At 42.0% G+C, this 21974-nt stretch overlaps 2 protein-coding genes across 3 annotated transcripts; one reads left to right on the top strand and one right to left on the bottom strand.

Annotated features, from left to right (window-relative positions):
* Nucleotides 1-1353: 1353 nt before the first annotated feature.
* LOC131475359 (protein Tob2) lies at nt 1354-8026 on the top strand. The gene is made up of 2 exons (XM_058653433.1): nt 1354-1560; nt 3881-8026. Exon 2 carries the CDS (start codon nt 4067-4069, stop codon nt 5276-5278), a length of 1212 nt encoding a protein of 403 aa, XP_058509416.1. The 5' UTR covers nt 1354-1560; nt 3881-4066; the 3' UTR covers nt 5279-8026.
* A 2673-nt stretch (nt 8027-10699) lies between these two features.
* tefb (TEF transcription factor, PAR bZIP family member b) lies at nt 10700-21515 on the bottom strand. 2 transcript variants are annotated; one of them, XM_058653435.1, is made up of 4 exons: nt 20444-21515; nt 15557-16147; nt 14864-15066; nt 10700-14493 (listed from the first exon to the last, which is right to left on the bottom strand). In XM_058653435.1, the coding sequence occupies exons 1-4, from the start codon at nt 20547-20549 to the stop codon at nt 14278-14280; spliced, it is 1116 nt and encodes a 371-aa protein (XP_058509418.1). In that variant the 5' UTR covers nt 20550-21515; the 3' UTR covers nt 10700-14277. The 2 variants fall into 2 exon arrangements, with proteins under 2 accessions (XP_058509418.1, XP_058509417.1); XM_058653434.1 differs by lacking the exon at nt 20444-21515 and adding an exon at nt 16669-17228.
* Nucleotides 21516-21974: the final 459 nt, after the last annotated feature.

The following is a 21974-nucleotide window of genomic DNA, read 5'->3' as shown; positions in this document are numbered from 1 at the left end:
ACACACATCCTCACACATACAAAATAAATAATATAACAACTATAATTAAGCGCATTGCAGTGATTGCACTCGGTTTGCTCATATGAAGATAAGTCCAAGGGCTATTTAAGATGGTGGAGGTGGATGGTAATATCATAATAATCCGAAATGGTACACCCTTCCAGTCATGTAATATAGCACTCTCACTAAAGCCAGTCCTGCATCATATTGTTTAATTAACTTTTGCAGGGCATAGTGTGTTTGATGCTGTAGCATTGTTGCTTCTACCCTATCTTATTTTGAAAATGTTTTCTATTATAGTAGAAATATTTTACCCTATAGGCAATTTAAAGAAATAGAATATGCTCTTAGGGAATTAATCAAACATTTCCAAATGCCCCTCACATCAATAACATACAAGAATATGCTGGTAATAAATTTTATTTTAACCTTGACTTAAAGTTGCTCCCTTCTCACTTTGCCAGTAGCTGAGATGTAAAACAGAGAACAGACAAAAACAAAGCATTGAGGAACAGAGAGAGCGAGAGAGTTGTGTGGAGCTGATAAATCACCATTGTGGGAACTGAGCTGACAATGGTTTCAATGTGACTGACATTTCCTTGCATTAAAAAGTCACACACCATAGCTTTAAGGTGTCACGCTTAAGTGCTTAGAGTGTTGTATTTTAAAGAGTTTGAGATAAATTGCACATTGCCCTCCTTTTATTGTACTAAACTGAACATCACATTATCCATTTAGTCAATTCTTTGAATGTGCTATTTTCAAAGTTCTCAATCAAACCAACAATGTTAAACATGAAACACAGGTTTGCACAGTGATTCTTTGTAGGACACTGCATTGATTTGGTCAGCCTAAACAATGCAGTGTAACTATAACCAGTGGATTCCTAACCCTGTACTTAACTGAACCATCATTCAATTAGCCCTATAGGTCCAGGTCTCCATGACTACAAGGTCAGTGATTATGCCTGAAAAGGTCCTAAAGAGGCAATAAATAGAAGCGTGCGCGCGCACTCACACACACACACACACACACACACACACACGCACGCATACTGATGAACGCCATTTCCCACAATCCTCTGGAAACAGCTGCGTTGCTGTGGTTGGCTGAGTGGACGCTGCAGGTCTGTGTTGTGTGGGTCCTCCCCCAGCTCAGCCAATAGACACTCTGTTGCTATCACTGCCTATATTTTTAGCAAATTGCTCAAACACCGTTAGAAACTACAAATATCCCGCCGCCAGATAAACTAGATCCTTGTTGGGTAGAGGGCTTACAGTGTAAAAGTAGTGCCTGCCGTCACGGGGGGGGGGGTTGGCGCATCACAGTGTATAAATACGCCGGGTTGTCAAACAGTAAAGTTTCTCTGGATCCTGTGTGTGCAAAGTGTTGGCTTGAGACTTGAGCTGTGAGAGAGCCGGAGCTACGTTTTAAATAAAGGAGAAATAACGACATTGAGGTGAAACTAGTGTCTAAACGGAAGAGCTGTGACAACACAAGGATTTTAAAGGATAAACGCAGGGGTGGAGAGAAAGAAGCAAGGGGATTGTTAACAGAAAGGTGAGTGAAAGGCAAAGTGATGTACAACTAAAACAGGCTAATTCTATTCTAACGTCCCTACAGGCTTGTCAGGTGACAGCTACGCGCTGCTGTGTGTAGGTGTTTGTCTTTCCACGCGCTTTGTTTATTCATCAAAATGCACCGAGAATAATTGTTTATGCTGAGGAGGAGGAGGGATTATCGTCTTCTTCGTTGCTTCGGTTCTCTTACATACTCAGTCAATGGGCTGGTCGCCTCGTATTTAGCTCAATAATGTAATTCGCAGCGACGATATGGCAAAAGAAGGGATTCTCCTCCTGTAGGTCAGTTAAACGTGTGTCCTCCTTGCTCCACTTGCTTTTGACTGATAACAGTGTATGTCAGTAATGCCCAGGTAGCCCCCTCTGTTCTCTATTATCTTAGATTATCATCACATGCAAACCTTTCTTTGAATATTTATCCTCCATTAGCAGGCACACAGATGAGCAACATAATGCTTCAGTCATAATATAAATATACAGTTAAATATTTGCTCAGAGAAAACCACTGAATGAAAATGAATGAATGAATGAATGAATGAATGAAAATCACTATAATATTCCCTATTTATATGATTCGAGATCAATGTTGGTGATGAATAGTGGATTCCAATAGGCCTATTTATGATGCAGTGACATAAAAGCACAATTATACAATGTCTCAATGGGCTTTTGCTTTCATATACTGTATTGTATTCATAAGATAACAGTGGCTCTGGTGCTGAAGAGTTGAACCTGACTTGTGTGTTTTTGCAGCACGGTCACATTCTCAGCTCTCCTAATGAGTCCATGTAAACAAAACCAGCTCTATAGATCTGCTGCTGCTGCTGCTGCTGCTCTGTGGCTCTGAGGCTCTGACGCCCACTAATACAGAACTAACCTATCATGTCATGTAACATACATACATACTGTATGTTAAGGTGAACACACTGAGGGGATTTACATACATGAACGGATTTTGTATCTTAATGAAACTGCAAGCTGGGTTTTATAATGGAGGAAAAGTATTGCACCTAGGAAGCAGTAAATACACACATCATCATTATTATCATTATTATTATTATTATTATTATTATTATTATTGTTCCTTTAATGTCTTTGGATGACATTGGAGCTTGTGCCTCTTCGCTCTTGTCGTCTTGTAATGAGAGAAGGAAAATGCAGTAGATGAGCTTTATGGGCTTTTTAGTAATAGTGGCTGTTGCAGGTGATGATGTGCCCATACATTTCCTCTTTGCGGTCGAGGATCCTTATCTGCTTTAACTCATTTTCTTCCTGGGTGGTACGGAGGAATTTTCACCACAGATGATGCAAAATGGGTCCCTATTTATAGCCCATAACCAACCCCCTTTATCCCACACTGGCACCCTTTTCATGCAAAAGGAAACTGTAAACTTCATCTTGAGCTGTCACTCCCACAGCTCTGCATGCAGCTGATGCAGCCTTATCTGTATTAATATTAGAATTGTCTTTAATCAGAACTGTTTTCTTAATCTTCGCTCCCAAACCTCCCATCTGGCAGAGAATGTGAGTGAATTGTTTGTGTGTGTATGAAGGGGGGAGGAGGTTACTGTGCGCACTGCATGGTGGGACATGGTGTTCTATGGAGTCGATTAACTGTCCTGCCATTTTATATTCCTTCCTCAGGGAGTCTCGTGTTGTTGTTTTTTTATATCTGTGATCTTTCCTTTTTCGTGTGAATGTGCATGGTGATGAAAAGCCTCTGTGAGACTGTATTCCAGTATTTACCAGGACATACACACACTGCAATCGGTTTCAGATTATAAAGGATTTATGAAGCCTACAATCGCAGCATCTGTTACATCTATCAGTACATGCTGCTGTTAAAACCAACCCATCAAAAATATAAAATACTTGTAATTGCTGTATGTTTGTAGGGTTAAAGGTTATAAATTGTCACTGTTAAATTGAGTTTCTGTGCCTCTAAAAATATCAGTTAAAGTACCATATCTCCCTCTACATCATCCTACATCAAGCACTATATTAATTTACTTGATCTATTTGTAATGCCTGTAAAAAAAAATATTTCACAATAAATAAGACAAATGTCAGGTTTGTTATTGGAATGCATGGTTGCCCTCGTAGGTCAGTCCCTCATTCTCAATCGTGCTAAGCAGAGACACATCTGCAGGTCTCCGAGTTACTGTTGTGTGTTATTCATGCCTTCACTTTCATGGTGTGTGTAATCAGCAATGTGATCAACCACCTAAAGCAGAAATTCAAGGTTTCTTAAGTTCTTGCCATGTGAGTGACTGCTTTCTTCTGCTTTTTTTTTTTTACAGCTGTGACGTCGCATAACCGTCTGCAAAAAGCTGCCCCTGCCCCTTTTAAGGTGCCTTTACCATGGAGACGCCAAAAGAATCATACACTTTACAGTAAGCCAGAGGAAAAACACCTTGTTAAAGTTGCATTGCCTGACTTTCTGCACCACTATTTTAAACATAAGACGGCGGTAACCCTGCACAGCCATGCATCTAGAAGTGAAGGTTGCCCTCAACTTTATCGTGTCCTACCTGTACAACAAGCTGCCTCGGCGTCGAGCTGACCTGTTTGGCGAGGAGCTGGAGAGGATACTGGTGTCTCGTTTTGAGGGTCACTGGTACCCTGAAGCCCCACTCCGGGGTTCTGCTTTTCGCTGCATTCACCTGGGAGCACCGAGGGACCCCGTGGTTGAGTTGGCCGCCAAGAGGAGTGGACTGGACACCGAAGAGGTCCGTGCAAATGTTCCTGCAGAGCTCAGTGTGTGGATCGACCCTTATGAGGTGTCTTACCAGATCGGAGAGAAAGGGGCCGTAAAGGTGCTCTACCTGGAGGACCCTCCAGGCCTCAGCTGTGACAGTGAGAGGGCTGAGGCGGTGATAAGAGAGGGCAACGGAGATACAGAGGTGGAAGAAGCCAAGAATTTGGGCTTCAACCCAGATGCTCAGGTGTTTGTGCCAATCGGAAGTCAAGCATCTCCCGCTCTCATGCCATCACACTCCAGCTCTCCCACACCTCTATCTGCCCAATCATGCTCCGGGCTCTTTAGCTACCCCAGCTCGACCACGCCCCCTGACCCTGCTGCCCACTCCTCCAACACCTCCACCCCTTCCCCTCCAAGCGGCGGGCTGCCCTACCTCTCTGCTCAGCACCCTCCCACTGCTCTCCCCGCTGCTCGCCCTCAACCCATCACTTTCACCACCGCCAGCTTTGCCGCCACTAAATTCGGCTCAACCAAGATGAAGAAGTGCAGTGGCACAGGGTCGCCAGCCAGCTCTGGAGTTGTCATACCATCTACCCAGAGGGTTATGTCCCGCTCTCCTACCAACATCTCAACACCAGAGCTACTCAAGCACAAGCCGCTTTCTCTCTCTTTGCACTCCCTCGGTGGTCCCATCCCCAGCCAGCTCTCTCCCAACGCCAAAGAATTTGTCTACCCAGGATCCCCAGGCCCCCTTTACTTCGAAGCTGACGCTCAGCCCATGCAACCTCATACCAGCCCTTTCCAGCCCCCCCACACTGTCAACACCCATCCGTCTTTTGACCCCTTCTCCAGCCCACCTCCAGCCCCGGGTGTGGGCATCATCAGCAGCAATGGCGGGATCTCTTACATGGAGAAGCCACCATTTGTGGAGGGTTTAGGAAGCTACAACCTGCAATATCCCAGCCAGTCCTTCCAGCCCGTTGTGCTGGCCAACTAAGCCTTCATTTGTAATGAGAAGAGTCGTTATTGGAGGAGTTGGGTGTGAGCACAGTGATGCTCCTGATGTGTGATTTTTTTTCTAAGACATTGTTCTAATACTAATACAAGTTAAGAGTTTGTTTTACTACGAAGATTTAAAAAAAACAAAAAAAAAACAGCAACCCACATTCACTGAATATTTCATGTGATTTGTTTTGTTTCTCCTCAACCGCCGACCCCACCCTGCCCCCATTGTCCATTGCTGTTGTTCGTCATGTCCCGTGTGTTGGCTTTGAAGGTGTGGGTGGGGTTGAGTTCCAAGTCTTTTTCAGTCTCTAATGTTTATTGTTTTGCATTGAATGTTAATGTGGGAGACTTTTTTTTTTTGTCTTGACTTGTAGTCTAATGGACCAGGCTTTTGTATAGCACCATTTTGCACTGCACTGTCATGCTGTGGAAAAGGACCTTGCCAAGTCCTGCAGGGAATGATGGCTGTGGAAAGCTCAGCACTTTGCACTGCAATCTGCTCTGCCCTACTTGCCACAAATACAGCGAGAGGGGGCTCTGCTGTCTGTGTGTGTGCACTTCTGTTTTGTTGTGGCTCAGCGTGATCAGGAGAACCACTGATTATACGTTGGGCCCATTACCCTTGAAACGCACTCGTGCACAGGCACATTTTGAGTTGTTTGTCGGCCGGCGTGTGTTGAAAGCAGTTTATTGCCAGCTGGAGTGTGTACATGACGAGGGTTCAGATGAAGTTAGAGCAGAGCAGGGAGCAGAGGGGGAGCGTTGCTATGTTAAGGCAGAGCTGTAGAAGAATGTAATGTACCTGACAGGGGAAATCTTGAAGAATGTGAATGACAAATTCATTATTTTTTTTTTCTATTTTAAAGATGCCAACTAATTGCTGATACCTCACTTGTACGCACACGGATGCAAGTTATAGTTAAATGTGGGTTCGAATGGACAGACCTGCGCACGTGCACACACACGCATTCAGAAATATAAATGTTCCCATACACACAATTCCAGTCAGCAGTGTTTGAAGGTGAACAGGAAGAGAAGGTGACGAGGGGGAGGGGGATGCAGCAGCTAAGCAGCAGGGATTGTGATAAATGGCTTAGCATGACTTTGACTATGAAGGAGAGGTTTTCCTCTGCATGAGAGAAGAGCGGGGAAGATGGAAGGAAATGAGAGAGTGAGAGAGCGGAGCAGCAAGAGGTTTGCGTTGCCTCAGTCGGGTCCAGAGCTTAGAGAGCGACACTTTAAAACCCAGAGCACGTTTATGTGAGCTTAAATGGTATCGAAGCCAGAGGCTCACACTACTCTCTTCCTCCTCTTGAAATTCCTCAGTGATCACTGCTTTTCTGGCTGCTACCAAGGCAAAACCAGATCATACAGCTGAGGTTGCTCTGTCGGTCTGCCCCCCCCATTTGCAGTAATATAGAAAACTGAATGTTCTTTATTGATGTGAGGCTTTAGTTGCTTTATTGGTAACCTTGTCAAATCACTGGAGGTGTGTTGTTTCTAATGTCTGTTTACCGGTTAGGTTCCCCACGTCCAGCATTTTTTCACTGGGTTTCTGATGCGGTGTGTCGCCCACAGACATGAGCACAAAACCATTCCTTTGCCCTGTGTTCGGTTAAGACGCGTTCGTTTCGGCGGTCACGAAATGCTTTAGAGATTCAAGCTAAATTTGTATTCATCTGCGTCTCGAGTGGAGATGCTCCGTCCTGTGTGTTTATTTGAATGTTTTCTAGACTTGCCTCCATAAATGTTTTTTTTGTAAGACCTAAGGACCCTTGACTTGTGCTCATGTCAGTATCGCGATGTCATGGCGTGTCATATGCATGTAAATTGTCCCTTTCTTTTCCCGAGGGGTTATGTGGGGAGGTTCATATCTCAGTTAATCTAACTGTGAAGCAAAGATGCTTTTCTAATTTTTGTGTCATTTATTTTCAATATTTCTATACATTTTTATTTTTTTTGTTTGTTTTTTGCAAATGATCACTTGCATTTGTATGAAGAAGACGTGACTGCAGTCCAGGAATATGTACATAGAAAAATTTCTTATGTTGAGATTTTGTTTAGTTTCTTACATGCTGAAGTTATTTTTTCAGAAAAATAACAGGAATATATGCAAACCGAGACAAAAAATAAAGGTGTACAGATTAAAGTATTGAATGTTTATTCTATCTTGTCAGTATTTGTCTAATAAGACGGGTAAATGAATTAATTCTTCAAGTTGGAGTTGCAGTTTCAGGCGTGAATGTTTACAGTAGGTTTGTGTAGGAAAAGGTGACTGATATCACATTGTCTGTGCTCCCAGGGCAGTTTCCCCACAGGCAGTACATTTAAACCAAAAATATCCACATTTCACGTTCATTTGAGTGCAATATCCATCTCCCCCATCTTTATGTGAAGTCAACTGCATTTCTTCAAGAGATGTAATGTATAAATAGAAGTATAAAATGTCCACTTTTTACTCGCAAACAATCCTGTTTTCTACCAAAACAACGCCTATATTTACCTTGCTCATATTCTACTCCCCAAGAAACCTAACATTATCTCACCTTTCTATTAAGCCAGTCATCTTCTCCCTATCAGCCTGGTCCTTTGGTCCTGATACTATAGCCATATCCCAGATTGTCTTTGCTCTCACAGATGCTCATCCTTCTCTAGTGCAATGTAATGCCATATGTTAAATGACCCTGAAAGATACAAGGGGTTCCTACCTCTCTGCACCCTGGAAACAAATGCGTGTGTATATATATATATATATATATATATATATATATATATATATATATATATATATATATATATATATATATATATATATATATATATATATATATATATATATCTTCTGTAGATGTATGTAGTATGTATATGTACACACTGTATATCTTCAGTAGGAAGAGCGTGTTAGCAGCAGGTTTGGAAGGATGAAGGAAATGAATGTGCTTTGAATGTGACTCTGGTCTGATGTTCGTTAACCCAGGTTGAGAAGGCCTGCAGAAAATAAACAAAAGAAACGTCTTATTGTATTGTGTGTGTGTGTGTGTGTGTGTGTGTGTGTGTTAAACAGATGTTAATGTCAGGTGATTTTTCCTTTTCCTTTACCCACATTTGTCAGATTATGCAGAATGCATGGCGACATGTCGCTCACTGCATTTTCTCTGCGTACAAATCTGGCTCTTGATGCGGGAGATGTGAGGATGGTATTGTGGAAAGCCCGACATCTTTAACAGTGGGTGCACGGACTGTGTTTTTACACTTGTTGAGATTAGACGATGTTGGAAACACACCACAGATCTGTTCGAAATGCAGGCTCTTCTACAATCAGGGTTGGCCATTAATGGAGTGGGGAAAATAAGATTTTTGTATTCTGATGTCCTTTGCTTATATTGATGTGTGCGTTTTGTTTTGCACTTTGGGAAAAAGAATTTTCATTGTCATAAAAGAAGTTTATTTTCTATGTAAAATTTAACATTTAAGGATAAATAGATAGAATATTAAAAGTCCAAAATGATGTATAAATATATTGCTTTTGTTTCCTGCCCGTAATTTATTTTTCCTATTTTGTATCAGATCTGTACACGCTGTAGATGTTTAATGAATCTTTCACTACTGAAATGCAATGACCTGTTTTCTGTGCTGCCCCTCAGGAATGGGGAGTTACTATTGCAGTTTCTTATTGTATCAGATTCTTTTTTAAGTTTGTAATAAAACCACTTTGGCAAAAATAAGCATGGAAAATAAGCTAATTGTGTCGTCCTCATTGTTTCTGGGTTGATCATCATGCGACTAAATGGGGGGAACTGAACACACATGGATCTTCAGTGTTGCCGTAGATAAATCTACCTTCCACGTCTTATTGCCAAGTAGAAGATCCAGGACTGTGAGAAATGGATCACCGTGTTGTGTTCACATGCAAAGCCACAGACTGAGATGCCAGAGCAGTGTGTCTTGTTGCAGTAAATAAATTCATGTGATGCTTGATCAATAATTCAAAGCCAAGACAAAATTCTCTAATGGTGAGGAGCAAGATTGCTCACCACCTACTTCAAGCTGGACCCATCCCAGCAGATATTACTTTATATTTCATCATCCGACATCCCCCCTCCCTGTGTGTGTGTGTGAATGGTGTGCATGTGCGCAAGCTTTTTTTCTTATAAACACTGACCTTGTCAGGACATGTAGTCCACATGGAGACTTAAGGAGGCAAGACCTCACTTTTGAGGAACTGGTTTAGTTTGGGACTAAGATTTGAGGTTAGGGTTAAGCATTAAGTGGTTGTGGTTAAGGGGATAAAGGGATAATGCTTTATTCGGGCTGTTCAAATGAATGGACGTCAGTGCAGTGTCTGGAGAAAAGCTGCACAATCCTGTGTGTGTGTGTGTGTGTGTGTGTGTGTGTGTGTGTGTGTGTATACCTCTCTGGGACATAAACACTGACCTTGTCAGGACCAGAAGAGGCAAAACCTAACTGGTTAAATTAAGGGCTAAGATTTTAATTGTGGTTAGGTAAAGGTTAGGGATAACCAAAGCCTTATCCCTTACCTTAACAGATTATGGTTAAGGTAAGGGATAAGGCTTTGGTTAGGTTGTCCAAATGAATGGATTTCAATGCAGAGTCAAAGGAGAGCAGCGTGAACCTCTGTGAGTGTGTGTGTGTGTGAGAGAGAGAGAGAGAGAGGGAGAGAGAGATAAAAGGAGAGATAGCATGCACCTGTTAGTGTCTGTCAGATGCAGCTGAGAGCTTGGCTCTGGCATGTGAGGCGCACACACACTCTGAGGCTGTTCTTTCTATAGCAACACATACAGTACATGCTGTATAGTGGCGTGACATTAAAATGTATGGCTTGGCTCCTCCTTGGCTCTCCTCTACATCCTCATCACCCACTCGCTGCATCTACCCCCGCCCACATGTCTTAAGCTGCATCCATGTTCTCCATCTCTCATCATCATCACATTCTCCTTCAACCCAGCTCTTCCCTCCCCCCCTCTCTCTTTTCCTCTCTTCAGAAGCCTTCTCTCCTCTCTCTCCTCCAATAATTCAAAACCACCCCATCCTTTCCTCCCCTTGTCCTGCCTCCAGGTTCCCAAAGCCCCTCCCTTTGTCCCCCCACTTTCCTCTCTCTATCATCCCCACACACTAACACTCATCCCGTTTCTCTTTGAGGCTGCTGCTGTTACGCAATGCCGCTCCGCTGCGAGTTGATGTGATCATTACGCAACCTCTCCTACTCTTCTGGAATACTGATGAGCAACAGGGCCGTGGCAACAAAAGGACAATGGAAAACAACGCAACCTCTGAGAGAAAACAAAATCACAGTCATCCTGAGAGGACATATGACATATGAAGATGCCTCCATTTTTCAGCTCCTTTGTCTTAGCAACAGTCCAAGTCCCAGAGATCGAGGCTTCGGCCAACGTGTTATTAATTTCCATTTTATTTCATACACATGGTCAGTTAGGACATGGCACTGTAGTTGTGTGTTTCTTATACAAGGTTAGGACAATACAAAAACATGTTTATATAAAAAGAGAAAATAAAGCAAAACACCAAAGAATAGACATTTAAAAAAAAAAAAAAATTCTCAGGGGTATTGTAGCTACTTTGAAAAGTAATCAAGACTCCAGTATGAGTGAAACGAAGCATCTGAAACTAGTACGGTTTCAGACCAAAACCCAAAAAACAAGTGTTTATGTCTACAGATAGACATAGAAACAATAGTATTTTCACACTTGTGTTACCTGCAGGTGGTGTTCCATCTGCAGTTTGTACACACTGTGTGAGCGACACTGAATAGAATTCACAAACTTCTTTTTTTTTTTACATTATCTGCTACTTATTTAACGCCCAGTTTTCGGAACTGAATAAACTCCCTGACAAAGCTTAATGTAGTCATACGTAAAGGTTACCGTTACAAATACATGCGGCGAAAACAATCATATTTATTTCTTTTCTTAACAGGTGAGAAATGAGACACCTGAGAGAAACAACAACGGCTGCTGGAAAGAAGAAACGAACAAAAAAATATGCCATTTAAAGAATGCCACAAGTGTAAAAGTACAGTAGCTGTTACTTTGTCTGTAGGTGGAGAAACTCAACTACATCTGCACAGCTCTTACTTCCATTGCTTTTTCATGGTGCACATTGACATACTATGTCAAACTGGATCTGTGACCTGCTGAAACTTAATGATCGACAATTGCAAGCCAGTCTCACGAGTTGCCTTGCATCAGTTAAAGAGATTGCTACATACTGTAAACCAACGCTGTACCATAAAATGATGTATTGCCTCCTAAAAGGCTTTCTTGGCCAGTACCTCTGCTCAGCCTGATGCAGGACATGTTCATATAGTTAGAAAATGACAAAAGGTTTACATTTACCAATTACATTGATGTATAAACGGTGCAAAGTTTACATTTCAAAGGAAAACAGATTGAGAAACGTCCAATATATATACAGAGTATATATATATATATATATGTTACACCGTCAGGAAACTGACACACAGAAACACACAAGCACCAATGACCCAGTGTGTCTACATATGGATCAATCTTAATTAAAAAAAGAAAACAACCCACACACAGTGATCAAATGACGCCGTTTTCAGCTCATCGTTACCCCCGAGGTTGAGCTGTGAAAACAAGACATCATAGCTGTTTTGCTGTTTCCCCCCTTGACAGAACTTTAAACAGAACGCCAAACCCACCCATTTTTTTCTTAAACACATCTAGTTTTCTGTTATGGATTACAAACATAAGTACACTTGGTGTATAATAAGTCAAGAAAAACATACAAGTTCACAGGGTTTCATGCATTAAGATCCCGGACTACAGAGGATCTGAACTGGAAGCACAAAAAACGACTTCGGGGCATTTATATTTAGAACATCATAGCAATTTCACACACGTCACTGAAGTTAAACGAGCATCACAGAACACAGCATTATTGCCACGTTTGCTTCCTTCACAAGGTTATGGCGATGATGAACACGAGCATCAGTCAAAGACACTTGAGATATTCAGTCCTGTAACAGTCTGTGATGTGTTTACTAATTTAGACTCAAACTCAGCCATTTTGGCAAAAAATGTAACCTAAAATGGAACTGAGCCGCTGTGCATGTGCCCTCTGCTGCACAACACCACTCTGTAGCCCTGCTGAACGCTTACCCATTCTAAGTAAGAAGTGTTGGATGAGGTAAATAAGACTGTGCACACACTGTATGTATGCATGTATGTATGTGTCTAGAACGATATACATCTGTTTTTAAAATAAATATTAGTTTGATTCCCTGCTTAGTCATTGGTTGTTATCTTCAGTATTGTTTCTCAAAGAACAGCACTGTGAACAAGTCTCAGGGCGCCACCAGCTCTGTTTTTAATGTAGCTGTTAAATACCCACTGTAGACCTTATTCACAGCAGATAGTCAACATGTAATAGGACATATTGTTCAAGTGTAAGTGTAGGTAACACTACATATTTGACACTTTAACCTGTATATTATTTTTTTTCCCCCTCTAAAAGTGTGTTGCAGCATCTAATGGTGGCCTAAGACTTTTCCACAGTACTGCATATGGAATTGTCCGATATATTGTTGTACATCACAATCAACAGATGCATTATTACCATCAGAATAAATACAGCACTCACTATTTGGCAGATAAGGAATAGTAACGGTTAATATAGACACAGTCAAGAGTTCTTGTCGTAGGAAATAAAGACCATGAGACAATCATTTAAATACTTAAAAGCAGTCAACTTTTCTTTTTTAAATCAATCCAGCCATCACTACACTATGAGCAGGTAGTGGCTCTGGTGCCCTGTCTTTGCAGTGTGCAGTACAATAAACATCCCTACACATAAAACATACCCCTCCACTAGTGAGGGCCCTTGAGATCATCGGACATGGACCTCTGTCTGCAAACAGTAACCTACAGGAAAAAAACACTTTCTCTTTGTAAAACAACCATCTTAATCCAGTTTGTTTATAAAATATTGTGTGAGGCTCTGGAAGCTGATCTGAGGTTAGTAGAAAAGGAAGCACAGTAGCTTAAAACTGAAAGTCATGCAAGTTTTTTATCCCCCCTCCTTTATAAGCGACTGTGTCTCCGTCTGTGCTTGCTGTAAATATGGCACCTGCTACCACTATCTTTACACAATGTGTTTTTAGGAAAAAAGTGTGAAAATGGACACATATTTATGTGGTGCTGGTAGATGAAAATATATATATATATATGTTAAAGTTTTTTCTTTAACAGCATTTTTGTGTGCGCATGTGTGTGCAAGTGAGTTACAAGAAGGGACTAACTGTGACTGAATGACGCCACTATCAAATGTCGCTCCTTTCCTCCTTCGCTGACCTGAGGTCTTTGATTCCTCTCTCACCTTAAGCCTGCAAACCTGCATCCTCCTCCTGATTTATCCGTGTGTCCCTCACCTATCCTGCCAGGAGTTTATGAACTTCCTTATTCTGAGCCTCGGCTGGAGAATTGTAAAGGAATTACAGACACAAACCTAAGCGCAGCACAAGAAAAAGTGAGGGACTGCACTTGTGCCCCAGTCTAAATACACAACTTTTGTTTCTCGTTCTTTGGTCCACTTGGAAGAACTGCTATGCAGTGAATTGATGTGTGTTTTATGGAACAGCGTGTGAGTCTTTGCACCAGCCTGCTCTTTTCATACCTCCCCACTTTCCTGAAACCAACTTTTGACAGACCATGGGAGTTTCCACAACCCTCGTCTCGGATTGTAGGAGCCAGGCGCTCTCCACAGGCCTTCCTGTGACCTCCACTCCCATCATGCCTCACTGCCTGCCAGTGTGTGTATCCAAAACTCCAGCATCACATTAAAAAAAACAAGTGGAGCACAGAACACAGTGACTGGAGGCCAGCAAAGTGCAAATTGAGAATCCCTTGGAATTTGTGTCTGTTGAATTTTGTGGGGAAGGGAGTTCCGCTTTTGTCTCGCTGATACTTAATGAGATTTAAGCTAACTTCTTTACAGTGGGCCATACTTGGCCTCATAGCGGGCCAGGACATTCTTGCAGCGGCCACAGTCCTTCCGCATCTCAGCCACTTGTTGCCTCAGTGCGGCATTTTCCCGCTCCAGGAAAGAGGCGCGCACAGTGATCTGGTTCTCCTTCAGCCGGCGCGCGTCACGAGAACGCTTCGCCGCCACGTTGTTCTTCTTCCTCCTAGACCAGTATTTCTCATCCTGAGAGATTGAGAGTGGAATAGGTTTAGAGGAACATGTCCGACATTAGTGAGGGATTTGAAACAAACAAACATCTGCGTCTCTTATCTCTAATCCACAAGCCACCCTTCTGTTTGCTTTAATCCAACCACAGCTGAGCTGCCTTTAATTTTGACTGGGAAACACTGTCACCTAGAACAACATGATGACCACCATCCATAACTAACTAGTCTTTATAAATAGGCTGTATATAAGTTTCTATTTCCCAAACTGCACAACGCAAAATATTTAACAACAGATAAATCTAAATTTCACCAGTTATTTCAAAGATACAATAATAAATTGCCACAGCATCAGATGCAGACACACCCTCACAAATAAATCGACCGACCTTTCGCTCATCAGGAACAAACACTTTCTTGGCCTTCTTGATCATAGGCTGCGGTTTCAGCTCCTCGTCAGAGAACTTGTGTTTACGGGGGTTGAACAGCTCGCCTCCTGGCACGCTGGACAGAACCAGGTCTGTGGGATCAGGCTGGAAATTAATGTCCACCTCAATCGCGTCTGGGTCGATAGGGGAGGGTGTGTTGCGCTCTGTGGATATAAAGAGAAAATGTGAGTTTGTGTTAAAGAGAAGTCACTCCAGTAACATTCACTACATTTATAGCTCTACGGCCCATTGATTAGATCAGATTAGTGTGTTGATTTGTCAAGCATACAAACAGTCAATACCAAATATTTGCTGGTTACAGCTGCACAAATAAAGTTTTTTCACCTTAAAAAGAAAAAACTTTAATTCTAATCCTAATAATGTGGAATTCAAGGATGTCTGTGTTCACCTAGCAGTGATCTGCAGTGGACAACATAATGGAACACAAGAGTTAAGGTATGTGTTCAAAGGTGAGAGCAAATAAAACACTATAATTGCAGGCTGCGTTTAAAACGGAATTAAAGAAGGATTTGCTCTCCTGAAGCGTTTTTGCCATCATTGTTATGAGACAGCAAATTATAATAAAAGTCCTTGAAAAATACATCTTCAAAGACTCCACCAACTGTCCAAATGTCTTTAATCTCAATTACTCACCGTTTTTCTTCTCCACTTTTGCCTCCTCAGGCAATGATTCCTCCTCTTGTCCCTCCTCCTCCTCCTCCTCCTCCTCCTCTTGATCTTGTTCCTCCTCCTCCTCCTCCTCCTCCTCTCTGTCCTCATCTTCTAGTTTAGCTGTTTGTAAAGTAGTGATGGTCACAGCTTCTTCTGGTTCTGAGGTGACAGTAGAGGTGACGGAGGCAGAGGGGGAAGATGCTGAGGCAGGGATGGATGCAGCAGCAGCAGCATCATTAGTAGGAGTAGGGGCAGCTGTAGCAGCAACCTTAGGGATGGATTTGCTTTTGCCCTCCACTGAGGCAAGAGTCTTCTGCAGCTCCTCATCCTCCAGGTTCACGGGGATCCCGTTCTCCAGGAGGAACTCATCCAGGTCCATGTACTCCAAGTGGAAGGTCTCCCCGTCATAGGGAATGGTCTTCTCCCAAATAGCTGGGGTCAAGGAGGCGGATACTCCTCCACTGCCGCCGCCGCCAACACCTGCTCCTCCTCTAGAACCTCCACCAGCGCTGGCTGCCTCACCCCTGCCTCCCTCCACATCCTCAGCTGTGCTCAGCTTCTCCTTTTCAATTTCTGCATTAAAAGACAGAGGGGTAACAAACGGGTTAAAGGAATGGCTGCCTGTGTTTTTTTTTCTGTGCACACGTGACTTCAAAAATCAGCATCTGAGACTAAATAATAAATGCAAATAAAGTGGGAAGTGACCTTTTGACAAAAACAACACACGTGTAAACAAAGATGTTGACAAACATGAGTTTTAAAAGAGAGATTAGAAGATGATGAAATAGGTGGACAAAGATAAGCACTATAAAAACAGAGGTCTCCTGCTTGTTCTGTGGAGTGTGTTCACAGTGTGGATGCTCTGTTCAGCAGCAGAGAGCAGCGAGAACTTTTTGTTCTTTTCTGCTCCGTGCAGCAGGATGTGATGTTTGTCATCATCTCATCATCAAATACGAGCCATTGTTTACCGACATATTAGATGGTTCCACCACACAGCGTCTCATCCTTCGACAAACCCGTTACTACATTCATAAAAAAAAAAAAAGCAGCCACACTGGATGAGAGTGAGCGCTCGTTTTAAACACCGCTCTTACCATCATCGCCTTCCTCCAGGATGTTAGGAGGCGGGATGTCCATGATCTTCTTCAAAACAAACGGGAAGGATTTCTGCGGAGCCACTGTGACGACGTCGCCACCGTCGGGCTGAAGCTTCACGGACACCGCGTCTTTACCAGGCATTGTCCCCTGTCAAACTCCTGAGGACTAACGTCGCCGAGAACTAGCAGCTCCTTCACCGGGAAACAGCGGCAACAAACGCGCGCACACACACACACGCCGCGAGTCTCAGCCTAGTACAACTGCGACTGCTACTATTGTTTGTTTGTCAACACTAACGTTTCTAGACGACGACACCACACACGACCCTTATTCTCTTCTGTTCTCACTGAGTGACTGAGTTTGTTAGATAGTCATAAGCTGAAAGCCCCGCCCACTCGGAATAGTGGACGCTGATTAGCTGCTGTGCTGTTCTGTTCATGTCAATGTTCGCTACGACTGCTGCTCAAATACGTGCTTTTGTTTTTGTGAAGCGGTAGTTCTACGACTGTCAAAGAGAACAAAGACTCTTGAACCACAGTCAGAAACACACTGACTAGGTGTGCAGAAGTATACCTCATTTTAAATAAACAAAGAAGAAACTAAATGTATGTTAACCATAATGAAGGGATAATAATAATAACACTCACATTAATACAACAACAACAACAACACGCAGTTCAATGTGTCAACACAGTCTCTTCAGCGTGCAAGTGTGTGTGTGTGTGTGTACATTCAGTCCAACCCTCCCCAAGAAGCTCGTGGCCAAACACGTGTGCCCCGCCCCCGTGCTTTTCACGTTTAAGTACAAGCTGCCGAGAGGCGTGGCTTCACGTTCCCAGCACGTGCGGGCCAACGCAAGTTGGAGCAGGCACGCGCGCCCCCACCGTTGGAACAACAGCCACGAGACCCAGAGATAACAGAGCTGTTATTTATCCCACACACAGAAAATAAAAAATTATTAAAAAAATAAAGACAGACAAGAAAGCACACAAACAAACACACGTACTAATAATAATATTAATTATCAATAAGTCATCCAACTCAATACATTAAGGAACAGTGATACAGTCATATTGTGTTTTTATATGCACGTTTCCATGCACGCGCTGCGCGGTGAGGGTGTCACACGCTGTTCTGCAGGATGTTCTGGTTGAGGAACATGATGTTCAAACCTGCCTTCACAGTTAATCTCTCTCTCTCTCTCTCTCTCTCTCTCTCTCTCTCTTTCTCACTCTCAAACAAAACCTAACTTGGTAGCTTTTTCAGTGACCTTATTCTTATGGTGATATTACATGCTCTGTGTCAGGTGATCATTTATTGCTTTACACTGTTATCAACATTTAAGAACTCACTCACTCCTTTGTTTTAGCAGCACCAGAGTTAACAACCTGCTTTTGCATCTGTCCCAGCAGAGAGGAGGCTTTAAATCCCTGCTACAGCTACTGTTTATATTCTCATTTTCTCTTAAACTCCAAGTCCAGTTTCAGTCTCCTTGGACTTTGCAGTGTGCAGTAGGGCTGAAAATATTACTGGATTACTAGAAATGTATTAAATTAAGTCTATGAAACTACATGTTTTGTTTTGGTTTGTTATCATTTTTAAACATGACTGGGAAGCGAGAGGCAGATGTATTATCTACACATTACATATGGTCCAAACGATTAGGTTTTGCATTAGTAAATTATTATTATTCTAATTATTAGAAAATGATGCGACACATAAAAAGGTGCCACTCAAGCTTATGCCATTTTATCAGCATTCTTCCTTGGATCGCAGCAGAATAATCTACAATTACAGCGTATGCAAAACCATCAAATGTATGATTGGAACCAATGAGGACGAGAAGGTTCTGCACACATACTGCATGAATTGTGATTTAGTGTATCTAAGAACATTGTAATGTCAAACAGCACATCAAGCAGTGCAACTACAGTATGCCCTGGAGAATGACTTTATTCTAACATGCTGCTGTTAAAATAAGCTGCACAAAAAATGCTTCTTAAAAAAGGAAATAGGTATGTGGCATCCCCGAGTAGAATGTGTGAATATTAGTGGTTTTGATTTGCAGCTAAAGGAGAGCGCACACAGAAAGAAACACCACCAATCACTGGCATGTGACTTGTGTGCTGTCATTAAGAGGCACACGAAGCAAAACGAGAGCAGCAGTCCAGAGATGCATGCATGTGCTGTATAAACCCATGCACAAAACAAACACGATTAAGTTCATTCATTGTATCCACAATAGATGGGACATGTAACACCAACAGTTTACCGACAGTGAAAATCAAGGGATAATTTGTTAATGCTGTGAAGTGAAGTGAACTCTTTGTACTTGCACGAAAACAAGACGCCAGCGTTGTCTATTTATGTTTCAGTGCTTTAGGATCAAAAATACTTATGTCGACGTGTTATTTTATCCTCATTTAAACATTGAAATGTTGGTATGACAGTAAAACTGCTTCATATTTGATCACAGAACCTCTGATTTTGATGTAAAAGCCTGATCAAACAGAGTAACACATTGTGCAGGAGTGCTGTTGTGAGGATTTAAGAGATTGATATGTGAAGGTAACAGAAAAGACAGACACTCTTTATGGTGTATTCTCACAGTCACAGCAACAACAAGCGACCTGAAACTGTTGCAGTCAACCCCCACACATTAACCCATTTAATGAGTTATTTGTAAAAAGAACATGGTGGCGCCACGTTTACAGTCTGGTTGTTATCAACCTGAGACACAACCAGAATAAGTTATATGTCATTATTAGTGACCGAGAATGAGCAACTCCAGTGTAACGTAGTATTCTATTTATCTATTTGCTTTCATCATGATTAATCTGTGTCAGTTGCAATGTCTTCTTATCCGTTGTCATCTCTGCTCCACTTTAAAACATGTTCTAATTGTTTTCTGTAAAGCACGTTGGATTTGCTCACTACATGAAATGCATTACATAGTACATAGATAAGAGGGTGCAGTGAGGGACAAAAAGAAAAAAAAATGGGCCTGTTGTGATAAAGTGACCGTGTTTTCTGTGAGTCTACAGACTCCCACATAAAATGAACACAAAAGCAAAAGATGACACACGTGCAGGCGTGATGAAACCTGTGGAGAGGGCATTGTCAGTGGTGTCTGCTGACACACTACACCTCACTGACCTACGGTCACCTGAGCCTGTTATAAGTATTCAGAGCAGCTGGACACGTTTTTATCACCAGCCTGCACCTGCTCCCGGTGACAGCCACACGTAACCATGGTGACCACAGACTACAGCAGTTGTGGTGAGACCAGACAAGTTGTTTTTGCTTAAATAGTATCTTCATGCCAGTACTGAGGTAGTCAAAAATGTTGTGTTTTTTGAAGGAATAATCACATCTTTAATCATACTATCACAGATTAAAACTAAATGAAAGCAGACTTTCCTTAAATATCTAATAAATACCTGTATTATACATGGATAAATAGTACATACTATGTCTTGGGTATAGGTAGTAAATAGTGCACCCAGTTTCCAGTTACATATACTTTGTTAAAACAACTACTATAATCATCATCATTATTATTATTATTATTATTGCCCATTGGTTGTTGTTTTTTGCTTTATTAATTAATCATTTGTGGGTGTCAATCCATACACGAACATGATATAGAGTATAATCATAATACTATACTATAATCATATATGTTTTCCATGTTAAGTCTTTGTAATGTATTCACTCTGCAAATTACAGGGAAAACAAGTACTTTATAAACTTATAAACTTATTTTCTTACCGCAGTCATCGAAGGCGGGGAAGGAGAAAGCATAGTCAGCCCAGGACTTGAGGAGGTCAGGGAGATCGTTCTTGTCTCCCAAGTAGATTTGGTTTGTTGTGGACATAATGACGAGCTCCCACACAGTCTTCTAAAGTCTTTGACGTCGCAGTCCAGCTCAAAGAGACAGAGACAGAGATGAGTCCTCCTGTGTCTGAGTGTGTCTCTGGGTTGCTGACTTGAGTCACTTTAAACTAAGTTCTCAGCAGCAGCATCAGGTCTCCTCACGAGGACTCTCTCCCGAGTCCCCACAGTCTAGGCACATGGGGCCGCGCTGATTCGCCGACAGCTGAGCGCGCGCCTGTCAATCAGGAGCAAGGACCAATCAGAGAGCAGTGGGCGGACTCTAACAATCAAAAGCACAACAACAGTGTACAACGGAGCACATTTGTCTCCACGCACGGCAGCACGTGCAGAACATGAACGAGACTCGAGACCCAGGCCCGGTTACCACCTGGTTTAAACCAGATGAGCGCCACACGCCACCTAACGATGTGAGGGGGAACTGCACTACAGTCCTGGCCTCAGAGAGACAATATTTGACTACTACCGAGTTAAATGCACATTATTTGGTGTACTTACAAAAGACAGAGTCCTAATATGAACACTAATAATCCGACTATTGACCTTTTCTGAGTGAGATATTATTTGATGGTGTTTACATGTGTTTCTTAAAGAATGTTGTGTTAATATTCCTGTTTACCTTTTACCTAAATACAATATACACTGCTGTGAAAATGCCAACATAGTGCTTTTTTTTTTAATCAGATTAACATGTAAACACATCCACATAATACAACTGAAATAATTATAAGTATGCCATTCATGTGGCAGTGTCTTATTCAACACTATTGTCTCAGGTTAACATGGGAAGCTTTCTGTCCATGTATACTGTTATAAGTCACTGTGAAAGTAATTCAATAACGAGTCTTGCATTTAAATTGTATCATAGACAAAATAACTTCTATTAATACTATAAATGCTGGTTCTTATGAGTGTAACGGTAGTTTACTGTATATTTTTCCCAAGCTATTGGGTGGTTCTAGTTGTATAATGAACTCAATATAATGTTTTTACTTAAATATTCTTTTGCTAACTATTGTTGCCAAAATATAATATTATTATTAATGGTAATATTATTCTCACCCCTAGGCATTTTACCTCTTTTTTTTTCATACTGCTTACTGTGTGCATAAAAATCCCTGAGCACTCGTACTCTGCAGCTGTGCAGGTACTAATGCCAAATAAAACATAATATACATAATAAAAACTTCCCTAATTCTACATCTTTCACCCTCATACATCCAAACATTTTAGATGCAACCCACACTGGAAAGAAAATGTGGGAAGCTGACATGCAAAAAAATATTCTTTGGCATTTACAGAGGTCACACATCAGGCTGTAGCAACTACTTCTACCCATGTAGACCACAGGAGGGTTGCGGGGGGAGCTGTGCCAATCTCAGCTGACATAGGGCGATAGGGGCACCCT

Source organism: Solea solea, chromosome 16 (genome assembly GCF_958295425.1).
Source record: "Solea solea chromosome 16, fSolSol10.1, whole genome shotgun sequence".
NCBI lineage: Eukaryota > Metazoa > Chordata > Actinopteri > Pleuronectiformes > Soleidae > Solea > Solea solea.
Note: the sequence above shows the minus strand (reverse complement) of the source record. Positions and strands in the feature narration are given on the sequence as shown.

What these genes read in the sequence shown, in the direction of transcription:
- LOC131475359 (XM_058653433.1), top strand. Translation starts at nt 4,067, where the DNA reads ATGCATCTAGAAGTGAAGGTTGCCCTCAACTTTATCGTGTCCTACCTG.
- tefb (XM_058653434.1), bottom strand. Translation starts at nt 16,813, where the DNA reads ATGCCTGGTAAAGACGCGGTGTCCGTGAAGCTTCAGCCCGACGGTGGC. An exon ending in AAAAGTGGAGAAGAAAAACG is followed by an intron (nt 15,067 to 15,556) that starts GTGAGTAATTGA and finishes TTATATCCACAG; the next exon opens with AGCGCAACACACCCTCCCCT. An exon ending in TTGTTCCTGATGAGCGAAAG is followed by an intron (nt 14,494 to 14,863) that starts GTCGGTCGATTT and finishes TCAATCTCTCAG; the next exon opens with GATGAGAAATACTGGTCTAG.